This window comes from Neomonachus schauinslandi, chromosome 7 (genome assembly GCF_002201575.2).
Source record: "Neomonachus schauinslandi chromosome 7, ASM220157v2, whole genome shotgun sequence".
Classification (NCBI taxonomy): domain Eukaryota; kingdom Metazoa; phylum Chordata; class Mammalia; order Carnivora; family Phocidae; genus Neomonachus; species Neomonachus schauinslandi.
In genome coordinates, this window is record NC_058409.1 from 12,510,553 (window position 1) to 12,535,715 (window position 25,163).

The 25,163-nt window shown below is 46.3% G+C and overlaps 1 protein-coding gene across 1 annotated transcript in view; it reads left to right on the top strand.

Annotated features, from left to right (window-relative positions):
• Window positions 1-1,583: 1,583 nt before the first annotated feature.
• The window catches only part of TNFAIP8 (TNF alpha induced protein 8), a 117,807-nt gene continuing 94,227 nt past the window's right edge, over window positions 1,584-25,163 (top strand). Inside the window, exon 1 of the mRNA XM_021701824.1 lies at window positions 1,584-1,777. Within this exon, the coding sequence (XP_021557499.1) occupies window position 1,777 (1 nt within the window). The 5' untranslated portion in view covers window positions 1,584-1,776. The remainder of the gene's footprint in view (window positions 1,778-25,163) is intronic.

Below are 25,163 nucleotides of genomic sequence, written 5' to 3' on the forward strand. Positions count from 1 at the left end.
TCTAATGGGTGGCACCACCAAAGACTGAGCCTGCCAAACCAGAAATCCCATGAATCAACCTAGATGACTCTTCTTCCCTCAACCCCCACATCCCATCAATTTCCAGGGCCTGCATGAGCCACCTTCTCTCCAAGCACTTAGTTTAGGTCTTCAGCATCTCTGTTAATTTCCTATTACTGTCACAACAAATTACCACCAATATAAGGTTTTAAAACACAAATTTATTATTTTACAGTACTGTAGGTCAGAAGTTCAGTGAGTCTCAACAGGATAAAATCAAAGTGCACCTCCAGAGCTGAGTTCCCTTCCGTAGGCTCTAAGGGAGGGTCCCCTTTCCCCTGCTCAGTTGGGTTATTGGCAGAATTCACTTCCTTGTGGCTGTAGGACTGAGATTCTCACTTTTTGTTGGCTGAGGTCCATTTCCAACTTCTAGAGGCCACCCAATGCTTGGCTTCTGAACTAGGTCCAGTTCCTCTCATATTTTGAATCTCCCCAACCCACTCTTTCACTTAACGGAACTCACATGATTAGATTAGACTCACTCAAATAATCCAGGATAGGCTCCCCATCTCATTGTCTTTAAACTTAAGCACATCTGCAAAGTGTTCCAGGGATTAGGGAGTGGACATCCTTCCCGGATTCATTATTCTGCCTACCACAGTATCCCAACCTGTCAGATTTCAGTAACTTCATAAGCAAGTTTCCTGGCTCTGGCATTCTCTTTGCTGTTTTCAGATTAACTTTTCTGGAACAACAATTGACATGTCCCCCATGATTAAAATCCTTCTGGCTTTCTACTAAGCAAGGGTCAAATTAATGCTCATTAGCTCCTATAGCGGGGGGGGGGGGGGAGGCTGGGGAAGCACTTGGATTTAAATTGTCCTTTTTTGTTATTTTAGCTTCATTCCAATCTACACTTTTTCCCAACCCTTCTGAATACTTGAAAAATGCTCACTGTGCCCATTTCTCCACCTGTAGCTGCTCCTGAACTCCTATTCCTCGGATCCAGCTCCCAGGCCGCTGCCCAGCCCCGCTCCGCCTTCTTCGGAGCACCTGCCGCGCCAACCCGGTGTCAGGCTCGGTTCGCCCAGTCCAGGATACCTGGCTCCTCCTCCCCGCCCCTGACCTTCTAGGTCCTTCTGCTAGCCCCGCCACTCTTTCTCGCCCGCGCCTTCCTCGCCTCTCGGCTCCTCTTCCTGCCGTTTCTGCGCCGGCACTCCTAGCTCCTCCTCTCAGCTCCGCCCCCGACCGTCTTGCTCCTCATGGTCCGCCCCCGACAATCTAGCTCCTCCCACATCCCCGCCCCCGGCTCCTCCTACCTGGCCCTCTCTGCCCCCAGCTTCCAGGCTCCTCCTCCCGGCTACGCCCCCGACCGTCTAGCCCCTCCGTATCCCCGCTCCTGGACCCTCCTCCTCGGCCGGCTCTTTCTCCACCCTCCTAGCTCCTCCTGTCGGCTCCGCCTCCGGACTCCTAGCTCCTCGTGGCCCCGCCCCCGGCCTTCTAGCTCCTCCTCCTGGCCCCGCCCCGGCTTCCTCGAGCCTCCCATAGCCCCGCCCCTGGCTCCTTCTCTCCCGCCCCGCCGCGGCCGCTCCGCGCCTCCCTCTGCCGGGTCCGCCCCGCCCCCGGCCCCTGGCTCCTTTTCTCCCGCCGGCTCTGGCCCGCGCTCTGCTGATCGGTCCGCGGAAGCCCGCGAGCGTTCGAGCCACTAGGGAACTCCGCGTCGTCAGATCACCAGGTTCGCCTCTGTGTCCCGGCGCCGCCGCGCCCTCTCTTCCGAGTAAGTGCCTCCCGGCGCGCGGGTCTCGCACACACAACCTCTCGGGGCTTCCCCGGGCGCTGGGCAACCGGCTGCTGCTGGGGGCGCGCTTTCCGCCCCCCCCCCCGAGACTTTCGGGAGTGAGTGGGTGTGAGTGGGTGCATGTGAGCGAGTGTGTGGAAGTGTGTGTGCAGGCGCGTACAGCCCCGGAAACTCCCCGAAGTTTTACCCAGTTTCTGCGTCGCGGCGACTGTCTTAGACCTCCGGCTAGCAGCCCCTGCCTACTCGGGCCGACCCTTTCCTTCACTTCCACGTCCTCCTCTGAGCCCCACTCGCGATTCCTTCCTTCCTTCCCTGCGTAGACGCGGCCCCCGCTATGTGTCACGCCGCCTGTTAACAGCTCATGCTGTCCAAAGGACTGCCCGGGTTATCACAATGCCCCAGATTGCAGACCGAGATGCTGGCCCGAGATTGTAATCCAACCCTGCATTGTCAAACGGGCACACTAGAGTTTTCGCCTTGAGATCGTTCGGTGGAGACTGCCTTTGAAGAAGAAAGTTTTGTGTGTGTGTGTCCTTGTGCGCGCTCGTGTGACACTCGAGCCTTAAGCACCTGATGGAGGAACACCTGATGCGCCTTGGGACCCAGGGAGGCTAATAGGCATGTTCAAGACCAGGCTGACCAACCGAACTTTGATACCTAAAGGATGTTTATTGATTCAGTGACACGGTAATGGTAAAGCCAGCTGATTTCCTAAAACACAGCAGTAGTTAGAGCAGTACCCTGGGGGATGTTGGAAGGAAGGGGGCAATAGTTGAGAGCCCAGCCTTGCAACAACAAAATCCTTGAGTTACTTAAGACTGATAATTCCATCCTTCTGTAAATTCTTTCATGGGGGGCGGGGTGCTCAATACTGTCTCAGTGTAGAGTACATTTCTGCATTTAAAAAAAGGTTAATTGATAGCGGCACTGCACTTGAATCCATCCATAAAATGATTCCCTGGGTTGCTGAGGAGGTTCCATCCACTTCTAATAGTCTCTGAATTCTCCTGTATCTCATTTTATTCTTGCTGTGTTCTTACTATGAAAGTAGAGATCCCCATAAAATTTCCCTGCTTCCTTGATAAGAATTCATTTATACAAATTTTTCATTGAGATGTAAGGTTGGCAGAAAGCTATGTGGCTAAAGGAAATCACCAGAGCAGAGCAGGCTTTACGTTGCCATTGTACGTTGGCACATGAAAGCAAGAGCTGATAAATCACTTTAAGTGCTGCTTATCACAGCAGATATTTTTATCCTGGTTTCAATCCTGTGTTACACAAAAGTGTTTCCACAGTGTTTTAACTAAGGAAACATTATGCTGTGAAATGTAAACATATGACTCCATCTCTCTTAAAGGAAAGAAATAATTATCACACTTAATTAAACACCTGGAAACATTTATTGCCACCTTCTAATTAGATCTGTCATGAGGAGTTAAGTCAGCAAGTTATTGCTAATTTTCTAGCTGGTAACACAATTAGCTTTTTTGTAGATTTTGTGGTTGGCTGTGCCCCTCGGTACACATTAATTGCCTCCCTCACCCCTGGCCCACCTTTTGAGTTTCTACCTGTTACTTGAGTAAATAGTTTCGGGAAATGGATACCACCTACCTCCCTGTAAAATGTGAATGCTTTAGATATTGACTGTTTTGTATTCATAAGCCATTATATTCATCTAGATTATCAGATAATTTAAGAATCATTGAGAAATCACTGCATCTGAGAAGAGTCCCCCAAAAGCATAGTGATTCTGTACAAAGTGGGCCCAGAAATTTTTTTCTTTAAGGGAGATTTTAATCTCTTGTGGCTTTTGGTCTCGTGTACTTAAATTCACTGAGAAATGGGGTGGCGTGAGCTGGAAAATCTCATCTTCGTTGTCCCTTAATTTTCCGTTTCTGACTATGTTGCCAGATACAGTGTTCGTCTTAGTAGCGAGGTGTTGTGGATACAGGCTGCTGTGGGTTCCCAACAGAATGGCCCAGAAACTGAGGGTGAGCGCGCCCCCTCTGGAAGAGTGTTTTATGAGACCTATTCTCTGCAGTTCTTCGTTCTGTTGAAATTGGAGGAAAGGGTGTGTGGGGAGAAATGATTGCATCCAAACAGCGCTCATTAGGAAATGCCATTCAGGAGGAGGGGTGGATTTCTAGATGGTTTCTGGCTTGGGGAATTTCAGCTCGTTGCTCCTTGCCGTTCCCCATCCCCATCCCCATCCCCTCCATGTTTGCACTTATTGAAGGGATGGAACATGGGGGAACCTTCGGGAGGCAGGGGAGGATCAGTGATAACAAGTGAGGGCCACCTGTTTTCTCACAGAGATGAAAGGCAGCCTTAGTGCAACCCCAGTCCCAGGACTTGGGCCCTGGGGCCGTGCACAGGGGCCAACCTGGGTTTAAAAAAAAAAAAAAGTGGACCCTTGATCCCCTATTGGCATTCTAAGTCATCTCAGCTCTGAGACAGAAGTTGACGGAAGGCACTGTGTGTGGGGCTGGATTAACTTTTATCACCTCGCCCCTCCTCACACTGCCCACATCCTGCATTTAATACCAAATGCACACAGTAAGAACTCAACAAACACTAAAAAGGAGCTTTTAACACCCCAACCTTTATGTTTCCCTGTGGGTAACAGTTTATTTTCCTCTCTCCTGTCCCTGATTTTGATGACTCTGGCCCTGGAGTCTGAGTTGACTGCAGTTTCTAGACTTTTGTCTGCAAGTGGTGCTTACCAACAGCTGAAAATGGTTGATTCTTTGAGGGTAAAAAAAATAAATAAAAAATTCAGCGAACCTCGTTGCAAAACATAAATGAGGTCAAATAGTATCCAGTGGACATTAGATTGCATGAGACATTTCGGAGTAAGAGGAGGAAATGAGCTGCAAGTGGAGGATAGATAATTCTGGAAACAAGAGGCATCCAGGCACGTGCAAAACCATCTGGCCTACGAGTCTAAGAGCAGAACGTCTATACAAATCTGGGGGTGTATCCCTCGTCCAGCTTGCAGGTGGGGAGCACCGTTCATTCACACAGCAGGCATTGATAGAGCTCCTCCTGTATGCACAGCACTGAACAACCCTCTCGTGTTCACAGGAGGGCTGGCAACTTGCCAGAGAATGTTGGTAAGAACGGCCCCCCGCAAGGAAGTCCCTGGTGGCAAAAGTGGGTTTAGAATTCTTCTGTTTCACAAAGGGAAATAAAGGCACTTCCTTAGGATAGAAGAACGATTTTCAAAATACTTTTATCTCGAAATGATAAGAAACTGAAATAAGCACATCTCTTCTGATGTCTATTTCAGATAGCCAGGGGTGTAATTGTAATTAGCTTGATTCCTAGGACTTTGTTTCCTTGGCCTTTCCGGTTGAGCAGAGAAGTTACCTGAGAAACTTGTTTTAGTACGTCACCGGCTCTTCAGTAATCAAGTAATGCCCACCCATCCTTTTTGAGAGCCATTGCTTTTTCTCTAGAGGCAAGTATTTATGGTTCAGGACCAAGGTAGTGGAGGTTCAGAACCAGCTGCAAAGCTGGATGGGCATCTACAAGTTTGTTGAGGGTGTGCTTTTATATCTAGAACAAGAGAGGTGATAGACCAACATGGGGATGTTCCTCTTGAGGTGACTGGGGAGCAAGGCATACAGTGATCTGTCCCACCAAAAAGGAAAAAAAAAAAAAAAATGGATGAGAGAACACAGGAATGGGCCTCTGCTTAAGCACCCCAAGCTGACTTATAAACAAATCGAGGTTTGTTTCTTTAATAACAGAGAATGGAATTAAATCCAAAATTCCACTTGTAGTTTCCGTAAACATTGGGAATAAGGATGACTTCTTGTTTAGTCACGATCTGGTTGGTTCACATGACTCTGCAGGATTCAGCTGTTCAGGTCTCAGCCGCACTTGGTTGGCTGTGTGACTTTGGACAATCCACTCAAGCTCTCTGAGCCTCTTTCTCCAGCTCAAAACTGGGGATAGTATTTACATCATGCGTTTTGTGATGTGGATTAAAGCAGAAGGTCCCTCTCCTGGTGTCCAGGAGGCACCCAGCAAAGGGTGGGCTTTCCTGGATCGGCCAAGTTGGGCTCATTTCAAGAGGATGGTGTTTGTACAGGGTCAGAGTGGAGGGGAGAGGAAGAGTGATAACTGGTACCACATGTGTTTTTAGCGTGAACTTTCTTTTTTTCCCTGTAATGATGCCAGAGGAGCCCAGAGAATGGGGTGAATATAGCCCAATTTCAATGATTCCCAGCTGCACGGTCATGTGATTATGGAGGGAAATCTTGCTTCTGCTGCTGAAGAGAAATGAGCCAGAGCAGGGCATCTGGGCTTTATGTATCTGAGCATGAGAAGAACCACAGCATCCTGGGAGCCTCCCTGGGCATGACGGATGCTTTTCTCTCCTTTCCTTCCTTCCTTCCTTCCTTTCTTCCTTCTCTTCCTTCCTTCCTTCCTTCCTTCCTTCCTTCCTTCCTTCCTTCCTTCCTTCCTTCCTTCCTTCCTTCCTTCCTTCTTTTTAGAGAGAGAGAATGCAGGGGCAAGGGACTGGGCAGAGGGAGAGGGAGGGAGAGAATCTTAGGCAGGCTCCACGCCCAGCTTGGAGCCCAACCCAGGGGCTCAATCTCATGACCCTGAGATCATGACCTGAGCCGAAATCAAGAGTCAGACCCTCAACCGACTGAGCCACCCAGGCGCCCCAAGAGGGAAGCTTTTTAAAAAAACCTGTTACAGTTAAGATGTGAGCAGTCGGTTGGCCTTTCACCTCTGGAGGCCCTTGTTTAAAACAGGTCTTGGATGAAACCCGATTATCCAAGACAGACAGGCAGGTATGTCTCAGCTGTCCTCGGTGTCCCAAAGGGACCCGGGCTGGCACGTCCTTGGGGGAAGTTGTGAGATTTCCAGAGAGCAGGCATGCATCTTCACAGTTGTCCTCTGGGTCAGGGTCTGCTGGGCACACTTCTCTCTCTCTGTGCAGGGCATGCAGTACCCTCATGTATATTTGAAATGAGCCAACCTTCTCCACTCCTGACCATTAAAAAAAAAAAAAAGTTTCTTACAATATGACTGTAACCAAAATACCAAAATGAAGGAGGCAGAGGTTGTGATGTGTGTTTGTGAAGACCTAACTGTCTTCATCCTTCCCTCCCTCAAGCCCTTGAGCTGACTGTGTTCAGGCTCGCTCTCTCACACACACACATGCAAAAGTGACACAGGAATTCTGCAGAGATGCCAGTCTTCTGAGAAAATTGGCAGATGCCATGTTGGCAACAGATTGCAGAGTTCAGAACAATCTTTGACAATCCAAACCTTTAAGGAATAAGTCTCGGACTCGGTTCTACCACTCAGTGATCAGGAAATAACTCCTTTGTGTTTCTTTCTTCTCTCTCTCTTTTTTAAAGATTTTATTTATTTATTTGAGAGAGAGAGAGAGCACAGAGGGAGAGAGAGAGGGAGAAGCAGGCTCCCTGCTGAGCAGGGAGCCCCATGCGGGACTCGATCCCAGGACCCTGGGATCATGACCTGAGCCAAAGGCAGATGCTTAACCGACTGAGCCACCCAGGTGCCCCCTCTTCTCTCTTTACAAAGATGAGGTAGTTTTCTGGGAAAGGCTGGTGTTTGATTCCATGTTATCACTGCCCAAGGGCAGAGCAGTCCTAATTTAGTGGTGGAATCCCCTTGTGCCTGGGTGAAGGGACAGGCTCCCAGGAAGTCACAGAGGTACCTGGGACAGGTGAGGGGGCTCAGACCTCCCCTCTGTGAGCTCCTTTGCTTCTCTGTCCCGGAATGCTCAGCCTGCTCTGACTTGCCAGGGTCAGACACCGCCTTCTGAGGAAGCAGGGGCTCTGGGGGTCCCTGGCCTGTGTGCCCCAAGTGGGATGGTTTGAACGCGTGAGTACCTGGGCAGCCACAAAGGTGAGAGACCAAATGAAGGTTTGAACTTTTCCAGCATGCCACTGTAGTGCAGGGCCCATCAGGGGCCAGAGCTCCCCACCTGACTGCACAGCAGGATCCCCTGGGGCCCTTGACACCAACGGAGCAGATACCTGGGCTCCGCCTACAATAGCTGGGCCTGGGACTCTGTATTTCGGACCCCACCCCCTTGACTGATGCACAGCAAATTCTAAACCCCTAGCCTGGAAGACCAGTTTTAATGTCTTATTCTATCAAGAAGACTATTCAGGCAGCAGATGATCTGTAGGGTTGTTTTTTGTTTGTTTTGGGGGGGCCGAGGGTGGTTTTGGCAGTGGAAAGAGCAAATCTCTTGAAAGTATAGAGCGGTTTTAAAAGTTTGAAGAAGATTAAGGGCGCCTGGGTGGCTCAGTTGGTTAAGCGACTGCCTTTGGCTCAGGTCATGATCCCGGAGTCCCGGGATCGAGTCTCGCATTGGGCTCCCTGCTCAGTGGGGAGCCTGCTTCTGCCTCTGACCCTCCCCCCTCTCATGTGCTCTCTCTCTCTCATTCTCTCTGTCTCAAATAAATAAATTAAAAAAAAAAATCTTTAAAAGTTTGAAGAAGATTAAAATGAACTCGCACAAAATGAACACCTGGGTACCCATCCTAAGAAACAACAAAGTGGTTTTTCTAGTAGGTCCTCACCGGGTAGAGAAATGTTGACCAACGATGAGGTCAGAGACGAAAAAATAACAACCAAAACCAACAGTGGTGTCCCACGAATAGATCCAGGAATTGAGAGCCATGAAGCAGGGACCCTGGGGAATCTGCTCAGGGTTTGTTAGTTAAAAATCTAGGTTACCGGTCACTGGCTCTGCTGACGTCACCGGCTGGTGCTGGCCGACTGGAGGCCATCTCCTTGTAGATCACTCATGGGATGGGTGCCCCTTTTTCAAGAGTGGCGGATGATGGGGGGAGCTCCATGCCCAGGACTCGGTCACCGAGTGGCCGGTGAAGCCTACCCTAGGTCCCCTCCCTGTCCTGAGGTCCCGGCACCTCCAGGGCTGTCCTGTTTTTGGGGTGTCCCTCTCATTTCAAAATGGTGGGGAGAGTCTCTCAAGATGGAGAACACAGTGTCTTTCTTTGAAGCCACCTTTCCGTAACTTCCTCCACTTCCTCCTCCTCCTCCCCCTTCTTCTTTTTTTAAATTCTTTTTCTTTTTTTGCATTTTGAGTTGGGCCGGTACTTGAGACTTTCTTCCCCGTTTCTGAATTCTGATCACTTCTCAATTTATCATTCTAGCAAGAGCCATGGAGTATATTAAAGGTCTGCTTCTGATGATACATAATAGTCATTTTAGTAGAGCTTCTGTCTTTCCCTGGAGGTTTAAATATTTGACCAGGGGTCAACAAGGGTGAAAAGGGATGACTCTGAGTCATGCTTGAGCCCCCCTCTCTAGGCAGCCGTCCTGCAGCACACCAGGGGGATGGCCTTCGAGCCTCGCAGTTTGGGAGAAGAGATGGTTGTAGGAAGTTGGGCTTCCTACACCTGGACTCTGAGCTCCTTCCAGGCACACCTACTCCAAATTCACCTTCCATCCTTCTTTTGTAAGTTCTGTTCCCTTTTATGGTTGCCCTCAGGGTTTTTATATTCCTGATGATAAATAGTATGCCATATCACTGTATCGGTTTGCGCAGGCTACTGTAACAAAATACCAGACTGGATGGCTTTAACAGCAGATCTGTATTTCTCCCAGTTCTGGAGGCTGGAAGGCCAAGATCAAGGTGTCAGCAAGTTTGGTGTCTCCCAAGGCCTCTCTCTGTGGCTTGCAAATGGCTACCTTCTATTATATCCTCCCTTGGCCTTTTCTCTGCGAGGCATCCCTGGTGTTTCTCGCTCTCTTTATGTAAGGACACCAGTCCTGTCAGATTAGGACCCCACCCTTGTGATCTCATTTCACCATAATTATCTCTTTAAAGGGCATATCTCCGAAGACGGTCACAATGGGGCTTGGGGCTTCTAAATATGAATTTGGTGGGGGACAGAAGTCTCTCTGTAACAATCACCTTTGTAAAGGGTATTACAAATGATAGTCTTTACGTTAGCATTATACATTTTACATCTATGTAGAGTGTTCAGAAATCACAGTTATTATTTTTCACTTTAAGCAACTATCTTTTGAAAAAATTAAAACATGAGAAAAAAGCTTTTTTTCTACTTACCTACTTATTCACAATATTTGGGGCTCTTGATTCTTTAGCATAGACCCGTTTCCATTAGGGTGTTTTCTTGTCTCTCAGCCTGAAGAGCTTCCTTTATTATTTCTTATAGCTCAGATCTGCTGGCAACAAATGTTCTCAACTTCTTCTGTGTGTGTGCCTTTCATGTCTGTGTGTCCAATTTCCTTCTTGTAAGGACACCGGTCATATTGTCTTAGGGCTTTCCCTTACGGCCTCATTTTAGTTGAATCATGTCTTTAAAGATCCTATCTCCAAATACAGTCCTGTTTTGAGGTACTGGGGTTCAGGCTTCAACATTTGAATTTGTGAGGGGGATGCAATGTAGGCTGTAACAATCAGGATGCTTTAGGTAGCACGTAAGAGAATGCCCAGCTAACAGGTTTGAACAGTAAAGTCATTAAATTATCTTTTGTGAAGGGCAGTCTGGTTGGTCCAATCCAATGTTGAACCAGTGGCTCAGACAATATCACCAGGGACCAGGTTCTTTCCATCCTTCCGCTCTCCCATCGTTACCATGTTACCTTTTCTTTGGCAGACTTGCTGCCTCATGGGCAGAAAAGGGCGTCCTCAGCACCAGGTATTGCACACTGCCCCCAACTCCATCCAAAGGCACAAAGTGTGTGTGTATATGGAGGGGAGAGGTGGGGCACAGAGAGGGCAATGATGAATCTGTTCCCCTGCAGTGTCCATGTCTTTCTATCCGGGGGTAGAATCTTTCCTGAAGTCTCCTCAGGCCTCACGGAGCAGAATTGAGTCATGGTTACAAGGAAAGCTATGAAAGTGAGTAGCCATCGTTAAAGGAAAACTCTACTGTGGGAGGTTGTCTGTGCCAATAGGAAGAAGGGAGAGGGCATGCCGAGCGGGCACACAGCACCTGCATTGGCCCCAGACTCCCACGCTCTAGAAGCTGTGTAGTTAAGGCCATCATTATTAATGAGAATGATAAAACCAGGTTTCACTGGAATTAAAACTAACCACCCATGATGAGTAGTTGGGAGAAAAACAGAAGATGTAGGAGGTGTTGAACACCGCATATACTTAATTACTCCTAGTAGTGACTTTTTAATGTGAAGGGTCATGGATTTAGAAAAATAGCACAACTTACTTTGGAGACAGCATCCTACATTCAAACCTGGAAGATGTCCATCAAATAGAGAGTTCTTCGTGTTTCTGGAAACGTTCACGACCACAATAGCAATAACGACACGCCTTTATGGAGTACTTAAGAGCGGATCAGGCGCTGTGCTGAGTGCTTTATACACATTGTTTAATTTCATCTTCAAAACGGATGTATGAGAAGGGTGTGAGTGTTAATCCCTGTTTACAGATGAGGAGTTGAGGTTTGGGGAAGTTAAGTAAGCCCACAGGTGCCTGGCCGCCCTGGGATTGGTACCGTAGAAATTCTCCCGCCCCCCCCCTTACGAGCTCTGAGCTGCTACAGCGTATTACCCCTCAATAAACCTGCTACAAACTCCCTCATTTCCTGTGGACTCTCAAAAGCTGTTCTCTCTCCAGCCAGCCACTGTCTACTTCATGGACAAAAGTCCTAGGATTATTTCAGATATAATTCACCTTTCAATGTTAGGAGCGTGGACGTTCAAAACCCATGGAACTGAGCTTCTCAAGTTGCGAGGATAACTCTGATATCCTATTTGGTAAAGGGAGAAAGGTGGACAGGTTTCGTAACCCAGAGAAATGCATCTTTCGTCATTGGCTCGTGCCACCGAGTGCCCGTCTGAGTGGTGGCAAATGTGCCCTCTGGTTTATAGAGTCTTGGTGTGAGGCACGTTTTCTAAGAGCGGGGACAGGTTCTTGTATTGCAGGGACTGCCCCCCGGGGAATACCTGGGCGGTTGGGGGTCGACCACAGTAGATGCAAGGCTCTGTGTGTGTCTCGTCCGGTGGTTTTGATGGCCAGCAACGCAAGAGACCCACTGCTCCAATGTCCCATCCCCACAGCTCAGAACCAGGGCCGACCCCGGGAGCCTCTATTTCTTCACTTAGTTCCTGAACTCACGTTGCTAAAGCTGTAACAGCACCTGGGGTGTGACAGTTCGGTTAGACTTGAGGATTGCTAAAGTTTGGGGGGAAAGGTTCTGTTCATTCGCTCTCTTAATCCCCTGTTGCTAATAGCTTGCATGGGGAGCCGAGTCAAGGAGAGAGTAAAGGGTGTACCTTCCTTGTCTAATTCTGGGAACTCGAAGCTACGACTTTGAGTCAAGTGAAGACTCTCACGTCTGTAAGAACCCAATATCCAGCAGCTTTTGGCCATTCCAGTAGGCACCCAGGAGAACGTTTTGCATTGAGATTGCCTTTGGAATATTTTGGAGCACATCATTTGCTATAAGCTTTAGGAAGTTATTGGAAGTGTTATAAGGCGAATTTTAAAACATTATAGATGCAGTCATTTACCTTAAACACGAGAAGTTCATTGAAACAGAAGGCCTTCATCAGACACCTGCTCCCAGTTGATCTGCTGCTGGGACCCTTTCTCCTCTACACCCTGTGATCCCCTCCAGCAGCTGGCTCTTCCTCTCTTGACACGCCTAGATTTTCTCAATGCCTTTTTTTTTAACCTCTTTATTATAAGATGAAACATAAATACCAAAACCCACACAAAGCAAATACACACTTACTGACTTACTGTAAGACAAACACTGATATAACCATCCCTCCAGGCAAGAAATACCATTTGGCCAGCCACTCCACAAGTGCCTTCACATACCCAGCCCAGGTCATATTCTCCTTTGTCCCTCCAAAAGCAAATGCCATCCTGACTTTTATAGTAATCACTTCCTTGCATCTCTTTATGTCTTTATCGCCCAAGTGAGCAGTCTGACCCATGATAGTCATGATAGTTGAGTCTTGCTCATTTTTTAAAAAAACTTGATGTGTCTTTTAGATCTCTTTGAATCTACAGATTCCCTTAACATCCTCCACCATTTAAAAAAATAATTTTTTTTGTTTGTTTTTTTTGTTGAAGGACCTGGGCTGTTTGATCTGTAGAGTTTCCCACGGTGTTGATAACAAGATGTGCACTCACGGTGAAGTTCAGTTTGCGCCTTTGCTGTGTGTTTCCTGCATCTGGATCCAGAGGCTTGATCAGACTTGGGTTTGATCCCTTTGGGCAAGGTGACAGGTGCTGTTGGATTCTTTCACGGGAGGCATAAGACGTCTTCTTCTCCCTCTCTTTTTTGCTGTTTGCAGCTGTTGATCCTCACTGTCTGGATCTATTAGTTCATTGGGGATTGCAGACTGGTATATTCTAATTGCACCATTTTGATTTCATTTCTTAGCTGCAATCATCTTATAAGGATAGACTCCCCTTCAAACTATTATTCGGTTACCCAGCGGTACAGTTCACATAGAAAAACCAGAGTGAATGTTTGGTCTTTCCTTTGATTTACCCACTTTTCAAGAATTGGTTTCCTGTCATTTTCAAAAGGTGACCAGTTTGGTGGGTTATTTTTTTTTATTATTGTTATAATCGTGGAATTAAATATATTTGATGGGTTGCAATCCACTGAAATTTTAACTTTTACCAGGACTCAGATTAGTCCCACCTTTCACCAGTGGGATCTTCTTCCAGTTGGATCCTTAGTCTTTCTGACATGATCTTGGTAATCTTTTTTTTTTTAATTTTTTTTTTTTTTTTAAGATTTTATTTATTTGCGAGAGAGACAATGAGAGACAGAGAGCACGAGAGGGAGGAAGGTCAGAGGGAGAAGCAGACTCCCTGCCGAGCAGGGAGCCCGATGCGGGACTCGATCCCGGGACTCCAGGATCATGACCTGAGCCGAAGGCAGCCGCCCAACCAATTGAGCCACCCAGGCGCCCGATCTTGGTAATCTTTGATAGCTTCCATGCTATTTGGTGTGTTAAGGTTATCCAGGCTTGTCTTGTACATTTCCTGTCTAGACCTGGAATCAGCCATTTCTTCAAGAATTCCTGTTTGTTTGTTTGTTTGTTTAATGAGAAATGATATTTCAGGACCATAATCTGGGCACTAGGGATGCTTATTCACTGGAGTGGTCATTGTTTTTAGGTCCTTTTACTGGTCAGAACTGGGAAAACACATATATAGACATATATATATCTATATACAAGCATATATATACACATATAAAAATAAAATGTACTGTGAGTTCATAATGATATTTCCAAGGCAAGTTTAAGCTTAAGTGTTTTTGTTTAACCTCTTCTTTATTACATTTGTATTTTCTTTCTTACAGACTTTGAATCCTGGTTTTTTAGTTACAGGGGAGATAGAATGTCATAATTACCCATTTGATTGTCTTGCATTATACATAAGCCGTCTCCACATAATCAGTTTTGATTACTGAAACAGTAAAAATAATGTCTTTGGCATACACCCTACTCATTCTTCTCCAGTATTTTTTTTAAGGTTGTACTATATCTCAACTGTCAGATCCTATAGCCATTATATAGTAAAATATCTCCCTTTTAATGCTCATTTAGTCTTATTCCTGCAGGTAACTATGTATGTCTTGCTTATTATCAGTCCTCATATCAGTGTCTCTAGACATTTTGATTGTAGCTCTTTCTCTGATAGATTCCTTCGGTAATTCCCTGATTTTTTTGTTTCCCTAATTTCTTTCTTTCTTTTTTAAGGATTTTATTTTTAAATAATCTCTACACCCAATGTGGGGCTCGAACTCACAACTCCGAGACTGAGTTGCACGCTCCAGCGCCTGAGCCAGCCGGGTTCCTCATCCCCTAATTTCTTGATAGCACTTTGTGACGTTTATAGTAATGTCCTTGGCCCACATTTTCTTTTCTTGAGAACCTTAAATACGTAAGCCCATTTTCTTCTGATCAAGTATTGTCAAGATTCTGATGATGATAATTTAATTTTCTTTCCTTCTATATGACCTACTCTTTTAGCACTTCTGGGAGCCTCAGCTGTATGCCTGTTCCTATTCCCTTCCAGTGACTATCTACCTACTCTTCCAATACAATGATTAGTGAGCTAAAATGTTACCAAATCCAGGTCAATGACTTGGCCAGCCCTGGTGCCAAATAATCGTTCTCTCCTGTTAACCCAAAATAGGCCACTTGCTCTGAGTAAGTATAGCTTCTTATCTTTGTAACCTCAGCTGTACCATGTAAAGTGCACAGAGTTAGCGCTAAATATATACTTGTTTATGAAATAAACGTTGGGGAAGGATGTGGGTTTTTTCCTTTCCTTTTTAGCCTGTCAGGAACTGCCCCGCCCTTTCAGCTCTGTTCCTCCAATCAGGCGCGGCTTGGCCCCAGACCCGGCCGCGCGCCCTGAGGCAGGCTCCGCCCCCAGCAGCAGGTGTGCGGCTGCAGCGCCCATGGGGCCCTGGCTTGTCCTAGGGTCGGGCTGTCAGGCCATGTTCTCACGTTCCCAGCGCCCTGGGAACCCCTGGCTCACAGAGGGTCTGGCCCCACCCCGAATGCCACTGTGGCCCCATGCCTGCTTGCACTCCCCTTGACCGTACCTTGACCTCTTGTGGGTTTTAAGGCCCCGGCCCCTGGCATATGGGCCCAGACCCTAGCCTCTCACGGGCCTGGAGCTGCCACCTGTCCTTTCCTTTCTTGGCTGACCTTTCTGCTCTTCACTTCTTGGCTGCCAGAACCCACGGCAGGACCGCGAAATGGATGCCCTCGGCCCACATGCGATGCCCGATGCATCTGGTTCAACAGGCGCACTGTGTTTCGCTTGTAAAAATTAAATGCCAGTGAGTGGGGCATGCATGCCAGTTTGTCCAAAGCCTCGCTGCTGAATTAGCCTGGGCAGTCACACATTTCATTCATCTGCCTGCCTCCTTGGCGTTTGCAGCCTCTGACTTCTGCTCTCTCATACTTCTCAGAGCATTTGCCACTGGGCATGACCCATGGGCTGTCCACTTTTATGCCTGGCCTCAACTGGTTCAGCAACATCCTTACCCTGGCTCTTTTCGTTAGGCCCTGGCCTGTGGGCCTTGCAGGATTTTTTTTTCCCCTTCCTCTTGATCAACTCAGTGCCACGCAATTAACAGGAAAAAAAAAGGTTGTAATACATAGCTTTTACAAGTATTCACCCTACAAAAGCAATGATAAGAAGATTCCAGAAAGGGGCTCCTGGGTGGCTCAGTCGGTTAAGCGTCTGCCTTCAGCTCAGGTCATGATCCCTGGGTCCTGGGATCAAGCCCCGCATCGGGCTCCCTGCTCAGCGGGGAGCCTGCTTCTCCCTCTCCCCCTCTCCCCCTCTCCCTCTCCCTCCCTCTGGGGCTCCCCCTACTTGTGTGCGTGCTATGTGTGTGTGTCTCTCTCAAATAAATAAATAAAATCTTAGGGGAAAAAAGAAGATTCCAGAAGTAATGGAATAGTGGCTCTTCTCCAATGGATGTGAACAGTGAGGTGATCTCAGGTATGCAGAAAGACTGGAACCCCGTTGCCCAGAGCACATCAGAGAAATCTCATTGGCACCCATGAGTCAGTGATATGGAAAAACTGCCCATGACGTGAGAAATTACTCTGGTTGTCCCACTTTTCTGTTCTTGGTCAGTGGCCCTGAGGAGAGGAACTGCACTCGGGCTCTGCACTCCCGAGGCTGACCTGCCCTTGTGAGGTTTTCCCCAGATCTAGCATTTCAAGTGTCGATCAAAACAGTCCTAGGAATGACTCCTTGCTCCTAGGAGTTTCCATGGATGACTATGGACTTGTGTGAAAATGGAAGCATTTTCCAGTCTGCTTTTATTAATTCAGCAGAAACCGTACTGAAGACTTCTTTTCCTGCTCCTAGGTGCCTGTATTTTTGCCTTTTGCCTCTGGTTGCCTCTGGTGTGAACCAGCCAGGGTGGTAGAGGCTCTGGATTTACTGAGCGCTTACTGTATGCCGGGCATTATGCTAAGCTTTTAGGTACCTTGCCAAGTCCCAGGTTCCTTCATTATCATACCCATTTTAAAAACGAGGAAACTGAGACCGCAAGAGTCAAAGTCGTTACCCAAGTCAGAAGCAAAAGCTGATATTTAAATCTATTGGTTCTTAACCACATCATGTACTTCCTTTTGCAAAAACGCAGATTTTTACCTCTCCAGTTTGCAGGTGCTTGCAGTAAGTGACAGAGCTGGGCTCCAAGGATTGGAAGGTGGAGTCGGCTACTCTATGACATTTAGATCTTGAACAGACTGTTCTCGGAGCTATTCAAGATCCCTGATTTAGACTCTGTAGCATCAATGGGAGGGGAGTAATACAAATAATGCTCTAGAGTCTCTCAGCCTTATGTCGCCCCAGGTTTGAAAATCCGTTGTGGAGAACTGCCTGTCTCAAGTGTTACAAGTCAGCAGTGTTCCGGCACTTGCTTGTTAACACCTCAACAGGGGACAGGGGACCGAGGTGAAACCCAAATGAGTAAATTCTGAAACTTGCTAGACATTCTAGTAGTGAATTCGGTGGAGAAGGAAGTTAAAATGATTTAAAAATGAGGTTGTTGGATTTCTTACTATGTGTGCCATCTCTCTGTAGGTATATGGTCTCAGAGTGTTCTTTTTTTTTTTCTCCCCCTCAGGACGACCATGTATGGCCACTTAGGTTGTGCACTGCACAATACAGGGGACACCATCCGCAAAGATTATAATTTAAATGGTGCTTCTGAAGCTGTACCGTGCACGAGCAGCAAACCTTATTTCGTAGACCTGTATTTTTTTTTTTTGAATTTTTAATTGAAGTATAGTTGGCGTATTATATTATGTTAGTTTTAGGTCTACAACATAATGATTTGACAAATATATAAACTACAGAATGCTCACCATGATAAGTGGAGTCACCATCTGTCACCGTACAAAATTATTACAATTTTATTGACTATATTCCCTCTGCTGTACTGTTCATCCTCGTGGCTTATTTACTTTTATAACTGCAAGTTTTTGTACCTCCTAGTGCCGTTCACCTCTTTTGCCCTTCCCCTACTCTCCTCCCCTCTTTTTTTTTTTTTTTTAAGCATTATTCTTTCTACCCAAGGGAATAGTATAGACAAATTTTGCTTCCATGGTCTTTTTGAAGTAATTAAGAAGAGCATGCAGATTTACTACACACTGGAAAAAGCTCTGGACGGGAGCGTGGAAGGTGGGCTGTGGAGTGACTGGCTGTGTAATATCACTGGGATATTCAAACCTCTGGGTCAAGATTGCCGCATCTAAGAAATATAAGGTGTCCACTCTATAATCTCGAACCCCCCCCCCCCCCCCGCCCCCGCCCCGAGCTCTGCAATTCTATGATTCTGGTTGTTATCACCTGCACTTTTCATTGGCATTTGAAGCCTGTCAACCAAGGAGCCTGAAGCCCCTGGTAGAGCAAGAAGGGGAGAGCCCTGGGACCCTCTGGAAGGAAATCTGTCCTGCCCCAGTATGGAATGAAGAATTCTGCACGAAGGGGCTCAGGCTCAGAAGGCAGAACTCTGGCCCTGAGTCTTTCCAGGAGGCTCCAGGGCGGCAGAACATCCTGAGATACTCTTGCGAGTGAATTTATTTTTGGATTATCTTTATGTTCTCCTTCATTGCTAAGATAAGCAACTGTTAACTGCATTAACATATGAGGAAATGGGCTGAATTATGTCTTACACGAGAGAGCCCATCTGTATCCATCCAAGACGCTGATACAGCTAACCACGAGTGAATTCATTCTGGGACAAAAAGAGTTCATTACAGTGTTGATTTTAAAAAGGGGGGAAAAAAATCTCTCAACAACTTAAGTATGCATCAACTGCTAAAATGTATTACGGTACTTCTTGAGCTGAAACATTATGCGCTTTTACAACAAGGCTGGTCTCTGTGCACTGATAGGAAGAGATCTCCAAGAGAGATTAAATAAAAAAGCAAAATAATGATCTCATTATGTTTTTTAAAAAGCATATTATATGCTTATGAGTGCACAAGCATTTCTTTTTTTACAGCAATGAACAATATGCTATGAAGAGTGGAGCTGTGGGTTGGAAGATTGGGAAGGAGTTGAACTTTTCATTTGATACCTTTCCAGTGCTTACATTTCACAGTAGAAGTACATTTGGTAGAGGAGAGAATTTAGATTTCAGTTGGGTTTTTATGGCATTCTAATACTTCTTTAGAAAAATCTGTCTCAACAGAGCCTGCTGAGCAAAAGCAAGATGTCCATTAACACTTGAGGCTCTGAACATTGGGAACAACTCCCCCCCCGCCCCCGCCACCTCCCTAGCCTTTAGTCTGCTCCTCTCAACACACAGCTCCCCAGTGATTGCATTATCCCTCTAACGCAGAATTGTCGGTGGCTCCCAATGTCCAACAAAAACCAGTCCAGGAGAGCAATAGGATGGAGCAGCTAATCATGGGCGTACGGTCTGTTTGTCTCCAGTGCATATTGGGGGAGTGTTTGTCAAGGACCAGGCACAGTGCTGCTGGGGGATGTAGGAGAATGACATGCTCTTCAGAGACAATGTCTGCCTTCTTGGAACCTCAGCTTAGAAGCTTCCTACTTGTGGGCGCCTGGGTGGCTTGGTCGGTTAAGCGTCTGCCTTCGGCTCAGGTCATGATCCCAGGGTCCTGGGACGGAGCCCCACATAGTGCCCCACATCTGGTTCCCTGCTCAGCGGGGACCCTGCTTCTCTCTCTCTCTCTCTGCCCCTCCCCCTGCTCGTGCTCTCTCGCACTCTCTCAGATAAATACATAAAATCTTTAAAAAAAAAAATCTTCTTGTAAAAAACTCATTGTCAGAAGTAAATACAGCACCAAATGGAAGGCTCCTTGCCCAGGCCCCAAAGAACAATATTTGCTCACTTGCCCCACCCTTCCCTCCACGTTCAAGGCCCGGTCTGACCCCCATTTCTCCTCTGTATATTTCCGTTGGTCCCCATTCCTAAACTGCACTGTCCCAGAACACACCCCATTCCTCCCTGCTGTTGTCTTTGCTGGCTGTATCTCCCTAGTCTTCAAGGTCCAACACTTCTCCTTCCTGGACAGAATTAGACTATCCTTCGGGATCCATTTCAGATGTGGCCTCCACGCCACCTTTCCTGGTTCTCTTTACCGGGGCGGGGGGAGGAGAAAGGCCAGATGTATTCTCTTTCTCTTCAGAGTAGCTCATTCTGGTCTCTATAATGATTATATCACTGGTGACATCTTCCTTAGTTTACAGCGTCTGAGCGTTGCTAGATAGCCTTCCTGAGCGCAGTGACTAAGTCTTGTTCATCTCTAGACCTCATCTTTGTTCCCACATTCTCAGTAAGTATGTGTTAATGAGTGACTTCATTTTTATGATTGCCCAAGTATTATTTTACTTTCACTTAAAGGATTATTTTAGTTTGAAGCTAAAAAAAAAAAAAAAAAAGGGACACTTCCTTGAAATGCACTATTTTTAGCAGGTTAGACAGAGTTCCTTTCCCCTTGCAGGGATTAAACTTGGAAGCTGTAGAGCTGCTGTCCCTGAAGAATGTTCAGGAAGAGACAGGCAGACATTTATCTAGGGTGGTCCAGGCAGTCGCGACCCTTTACGAGAGTAACTGGCTCACAAGTTCTTGTCTGATGAGGTGAGATCTTATCCTGATGATTTTAAGAAAGCAAACAAACTACACCCACTATTAAGACAACTCCCAGCAGAGGTAAAGGAAATTTAGAAAGAAACTGCGTAGTAAGGTTGTAGATGTGTGGGAGAAAACTGCTGTTTCATTTTCCTGTTTCTTTCCATCTTTACCACAGTTACATGGATCTCTATTCTTTTTTTTTAAATTATACACGTTTATTTCAATTCAAATTTTCACAGATTAAAAGATTGCATTTTATTAGAATCAATTTACAGGCAGTCTGCAGCAATGATTTCTCATGGGAAAAAAAAGAGAGACAGACAGACGGAACATGGATCTCTATTCTAATCCATATCAGAGCGGTGACCATAGGGTATACACAGTCTAATATTCTTATTTTCTCTTTACATAATTTCCTACACATTTTCCCATGTCTTCATGGACATTTGATTCCGGTTCTCTATGAAACCACTGGAGTTCAGTTGATTGTTGCCTGTAGAACACAGTTGTAGCCTGGGGGAATGGCAGCGTAGTGTATTTTTTTAAAAAGACTGCCATCTTCTTCTGATATTGCCGAGATGTACCGGAGCACAAATAGGAACACACGATTTGATTGAAGTTTGCAGCACAGTAAATGAGATTAAGATCATGAGCTGCTTTAAATCGTTTTCTTAAGTAAATACACATCTTTAAGAGATTAGACAGAGTTTTCCCCAAGCAATGCCTTTTTATATTACAAAGGCCTGTTGGGAACAGATGGTAAGACAGCCTTCCCTTATCAGCCCCAAGTTGTTTGCTAATGAATTTCAGGGCTCCAGCACTAATAGAATGGAATAATTTTACATAGAAGAATCAATCTCTAGCCTCCTTTTTCAGAAGAAACTAATCTGGCGGGTACCTGTAGGCAATGAGGTGTGTTGTACAGAAGGAAGTCATTAGGGCTAACTACCAGAATCTCTTTGAGGTCTGTGCATATAGTCTCCAAAGAGAGTGGGGCCTTTAAAATTAACTGCACAGAATCCTAACAAGCACTCTACATTCCTTGTTGGAAGAATCTTGCTCTGGCCTTAGGCTAAATCGACTAGATTTGTACTCCTTTTGTTGACTTAAAGCCACATTGACTCCTTTTTACCATGTTAACCAACTGTCTCCTAACATGATGATGTAGCTAGATGGGGGTTCTTAGTTATTTTGCTATTTCTATCATTAGTCATAGTCATTAATACAAATGATGATCAAGGTAAATTTGCCTTCCTGGTCAGCTTACCACATCAGGAATAATATACTTTATAATTATGTTGTTTGTCTATACTTACTGTATATCATCTCATAATTTAGCACAGAGATGATGATCAGATTTCTTTGTGTTTCCCAGAGGGGTGACTGCATCTTGGTGTGGCTCCCATGGCTTGGTCTATAAAAGGACCCTCAAAGCATTGTTCCTGGTTATTTTTTGTTTTAATTTATGGCATAAAGAGAGGTATGCAGTCTTGCTAGCCACCCAGACCAGCTACAATGAGTCCCAAAGGGAACAGTCCTTACAAGAAGGACTCTGTTAGATCCTAACTTACTCCTGAATTCATGAGAGGACCTGCACTGGGCTGGAATCCTCTTTAAAATGTTGGCGGATTCAGAATCTTCTTAATTAGAAGTCTATGAAATAGCTTCAGTTCCTGGGAGTGGGACCAGGGTGCCTGCGATGGGAGGGTTCTGCCAGGTTCGGGCTTTTGGGACAAAGTTTTTGAGCAAACCTCTGAAAGGGGCTGTGTTTATTATTGCCGGCCTCCTACCCTTGTTACCTTCTCTGACTCTGGCCTGTTCATCACCTGGACACTGCACAGCTGCTCGTGCCCTGAGTTAAGTGAGGGAGATCTGGATGGGAGGCGAGTCCTGGGGTAGAGGTGAGGCGAGGTCGCTCTGTGTTCCTGGCGGGATTTCTTAAAATCCAGGGCTGGGATCAGAGTCCAGACTACAATTGTTACTCCCTCCACATGACCAAGTCCTTAAAGTTAAAAAAATATATTAAAAAAAAAAGAAATGAAAAGAAAATTAAAAATTACAGAACTATCCAAAGCCACTCTGAATTCAGCCCGAGGCACAACTTCACCAAGGGTTTTGTTTTCTTTTTCTGTTCTTATCATTCAGTCAATCAACTAATGATGACTGAGTGACTTACTAAAGCTGGCAGAGAACTGAACAACAACAAAGGAGGTCCCTGCCCTCTGGGAAGCATTCATCCAGTTCTAAGACAAAGGTTAGGATACAAATAATTGGAATGTGATGGAGACCCCATCAAAGAGGTCTATCAGTTATCTATTGCTGCGTAACAAATTGCCCTAAAGCTTAGCAGCTAAAAACAACAATAAGCATCTATTACATAAGTGCCTGGAATCCGGGAGCAACTTAGCTGGGCGATACTGACTTGGGTTCTCTCAGGAGTCAGCAAGTTGTTTGCAGACATCTGAAGATCTTTCTGTTTTTTTTTTCTCTGTGTGTGTGCGTGCGCTCATGCACGTTTTCTCCTAAGGATGTAATTCCAAGGTGGTTCGCTTGCACGACTACAAGTCTGTGCTGTCTCTGAACAGGAGGCCTCAGTCCCTCACCATGCAGCCGTCTCCACCTCCACGCAGGGTCCTCATGATGTGGTGAATGGCTTTGCACACGTCAAAGTGGAAGCCTCTCACGTCTTTCACAGTCAAGCCTTGAATGTCACACACCGTCACCTGCACAATATCTCATTGGTTACACAGCTCTCACCATCCATCCATCCTGGGTGGGGATGCTGGGGATGTGGGAAGCATTGCAGGCCGTCTTGGGGACTGGCTGTCCCAAGACGAAGAGATCTTGTGTAGTAATGAAAAGTCAGTGTTGGGGCGCCTCCGGGAGGAGTCCGACTGTGAAACGGCTGGATTTTTCAGTAGCTGAGATGGTGGGAGAGACTATTGAGAAGGATGGAGCATCAGGAGCAAAAAAGGTCGGGCAGAGACAGGTATCTGTGTGTTCAAGGAGCATTTGCCAGAGCAAAGCCGGGCAAGGTAAAGGAACCAGTGACTGTGCGGTCTCGAAGGCCAGGCCAGGGAGTTTGGACTTTCTTTGATTATCAGGGATGAGTCATGGGAAGTTTTTGAGCAGGTGAGTGACCTCATCGTTGGCCTGTTTTAGCTTTAATCTGTGTGCGAGCTTTAGGTTTTCCATTCCCTTCCTTCCTTTGGCCCCTCTGTACCATCCAGCTTGGCAATCCTGTAATTTTGAAAATTCTGGAGCACTTCTCCACCTGTGCCCCTTGATCCCTTCCTACCTGGGACTGTTAGGTTTTCGTGTTTCTGTCTTATCATAAGTAGATTACAAGGGCCATAACGGCCATATCTTTATCCATTTCTGTTTCCCCTGCTGTGCCTAGCTCACTGGGTGCCCAATAAATATTTGCTCACTGATTGGATAATAGCAAGCAATTACTACATGTGGGTACAGCCCCTGCTTCTGGCCTGAGGTGCCTAATTTACAGTGAAACCTTTTTCCAAAGAGCGAGCAGTTTGCGGTGGATTTGATTTATGTAAGCTGGAAAAAGTGGTTCGAACCAGTTTTGTGTGCTTGGCATTTGCCAAAATGTAGGAAACCTGGAATAATAGTTTTCTTTTTAAAAACACATCGTTTATTTTCAGCTTCAAAGAGAGTTCTTAGTTTGCCTCAATGAGGCAAGTGACATATTAACCAGCCACAGAGCGAAAGGTGGGCTGCTTGCCTCTTTCATTAGTGAAGGGCAGGCTCATTCATACACATAGAAGACGTTTAGGGAATAAAGCTCTTGTTCAGAATTTGGGGCCGGGTTTTGTCTCCCTCCCCCCTTACTCAGTTTGAATGAAATGATCGTTGTCCATGTATTTTCCTTGAGTAAGTCAGGATTGCACCTTCGTCCCATGAAAGCAGGAAAGGTCTGATTTAAAGCTAGCCAAGACAGTGTTCTCTTGAAAATCTCAAACAACCCAACAAGCAAAAACTCAGGAATGCAGACTCTGTTGTCAAAAACTTGCAGACCTCCATAACCTTGAACCACCCAGGACTTGAAGAGAGAAAGCAGACAAGGTGGCAGCAAATGAGCTTGCAGAGAGAAAGAGGTCAAGAAGAGAATATCTGTGGGAGGGGGAGGGGAGCAGGCCGTGCTCGCAGAGTCCCAGGAAGGCCCGGAAATGGCCTGGGTTCCAGAGGTGAGGCCAAGGGCCTCAGGGTGGGAGAGTGGGCAAGGAGTGAGGAGGATTCTCATGATAACGAAGCAGGGAAGTTCCTCCAGGACCCCTCTGGAATAAAGCAGCCAGTCCGGAGAGTGGGCCTGAGGGCTGTTTCTGGGATGAACAATGAAACTGATGAAAAAAAGAAGAAAAAAGAAAGAATGGGAAGTTCTGGGTTTGAATCCTGTCTCTGTCACCAGCGATCTGTGAATGTAAACAAATCAGTATTTTTGGACTTCCTTTTCCTTGTTTGTTAAAAAAGAAGGTTGGAGCAGGGGCGCCTGGGTGGCTCAGTCAGTTAAGCATCTGCCTTTGGCTCAGGTCAGGATCCCGGGGTCCTGGGATGGAGTCCTGCCTGGGGCTCCCTGCTGAGCAGGGAGCCTGCTTCTCCCTTTCCCTCTGCCCCTTCCCCTACTCGTTCTCTCTCTTTCTCTCTCTCTCTGACAAACAAAGAAAATCTTAAAAAAAAAAACAAAAAGGTTGGAACATATAATGTTTAAGGTCCAA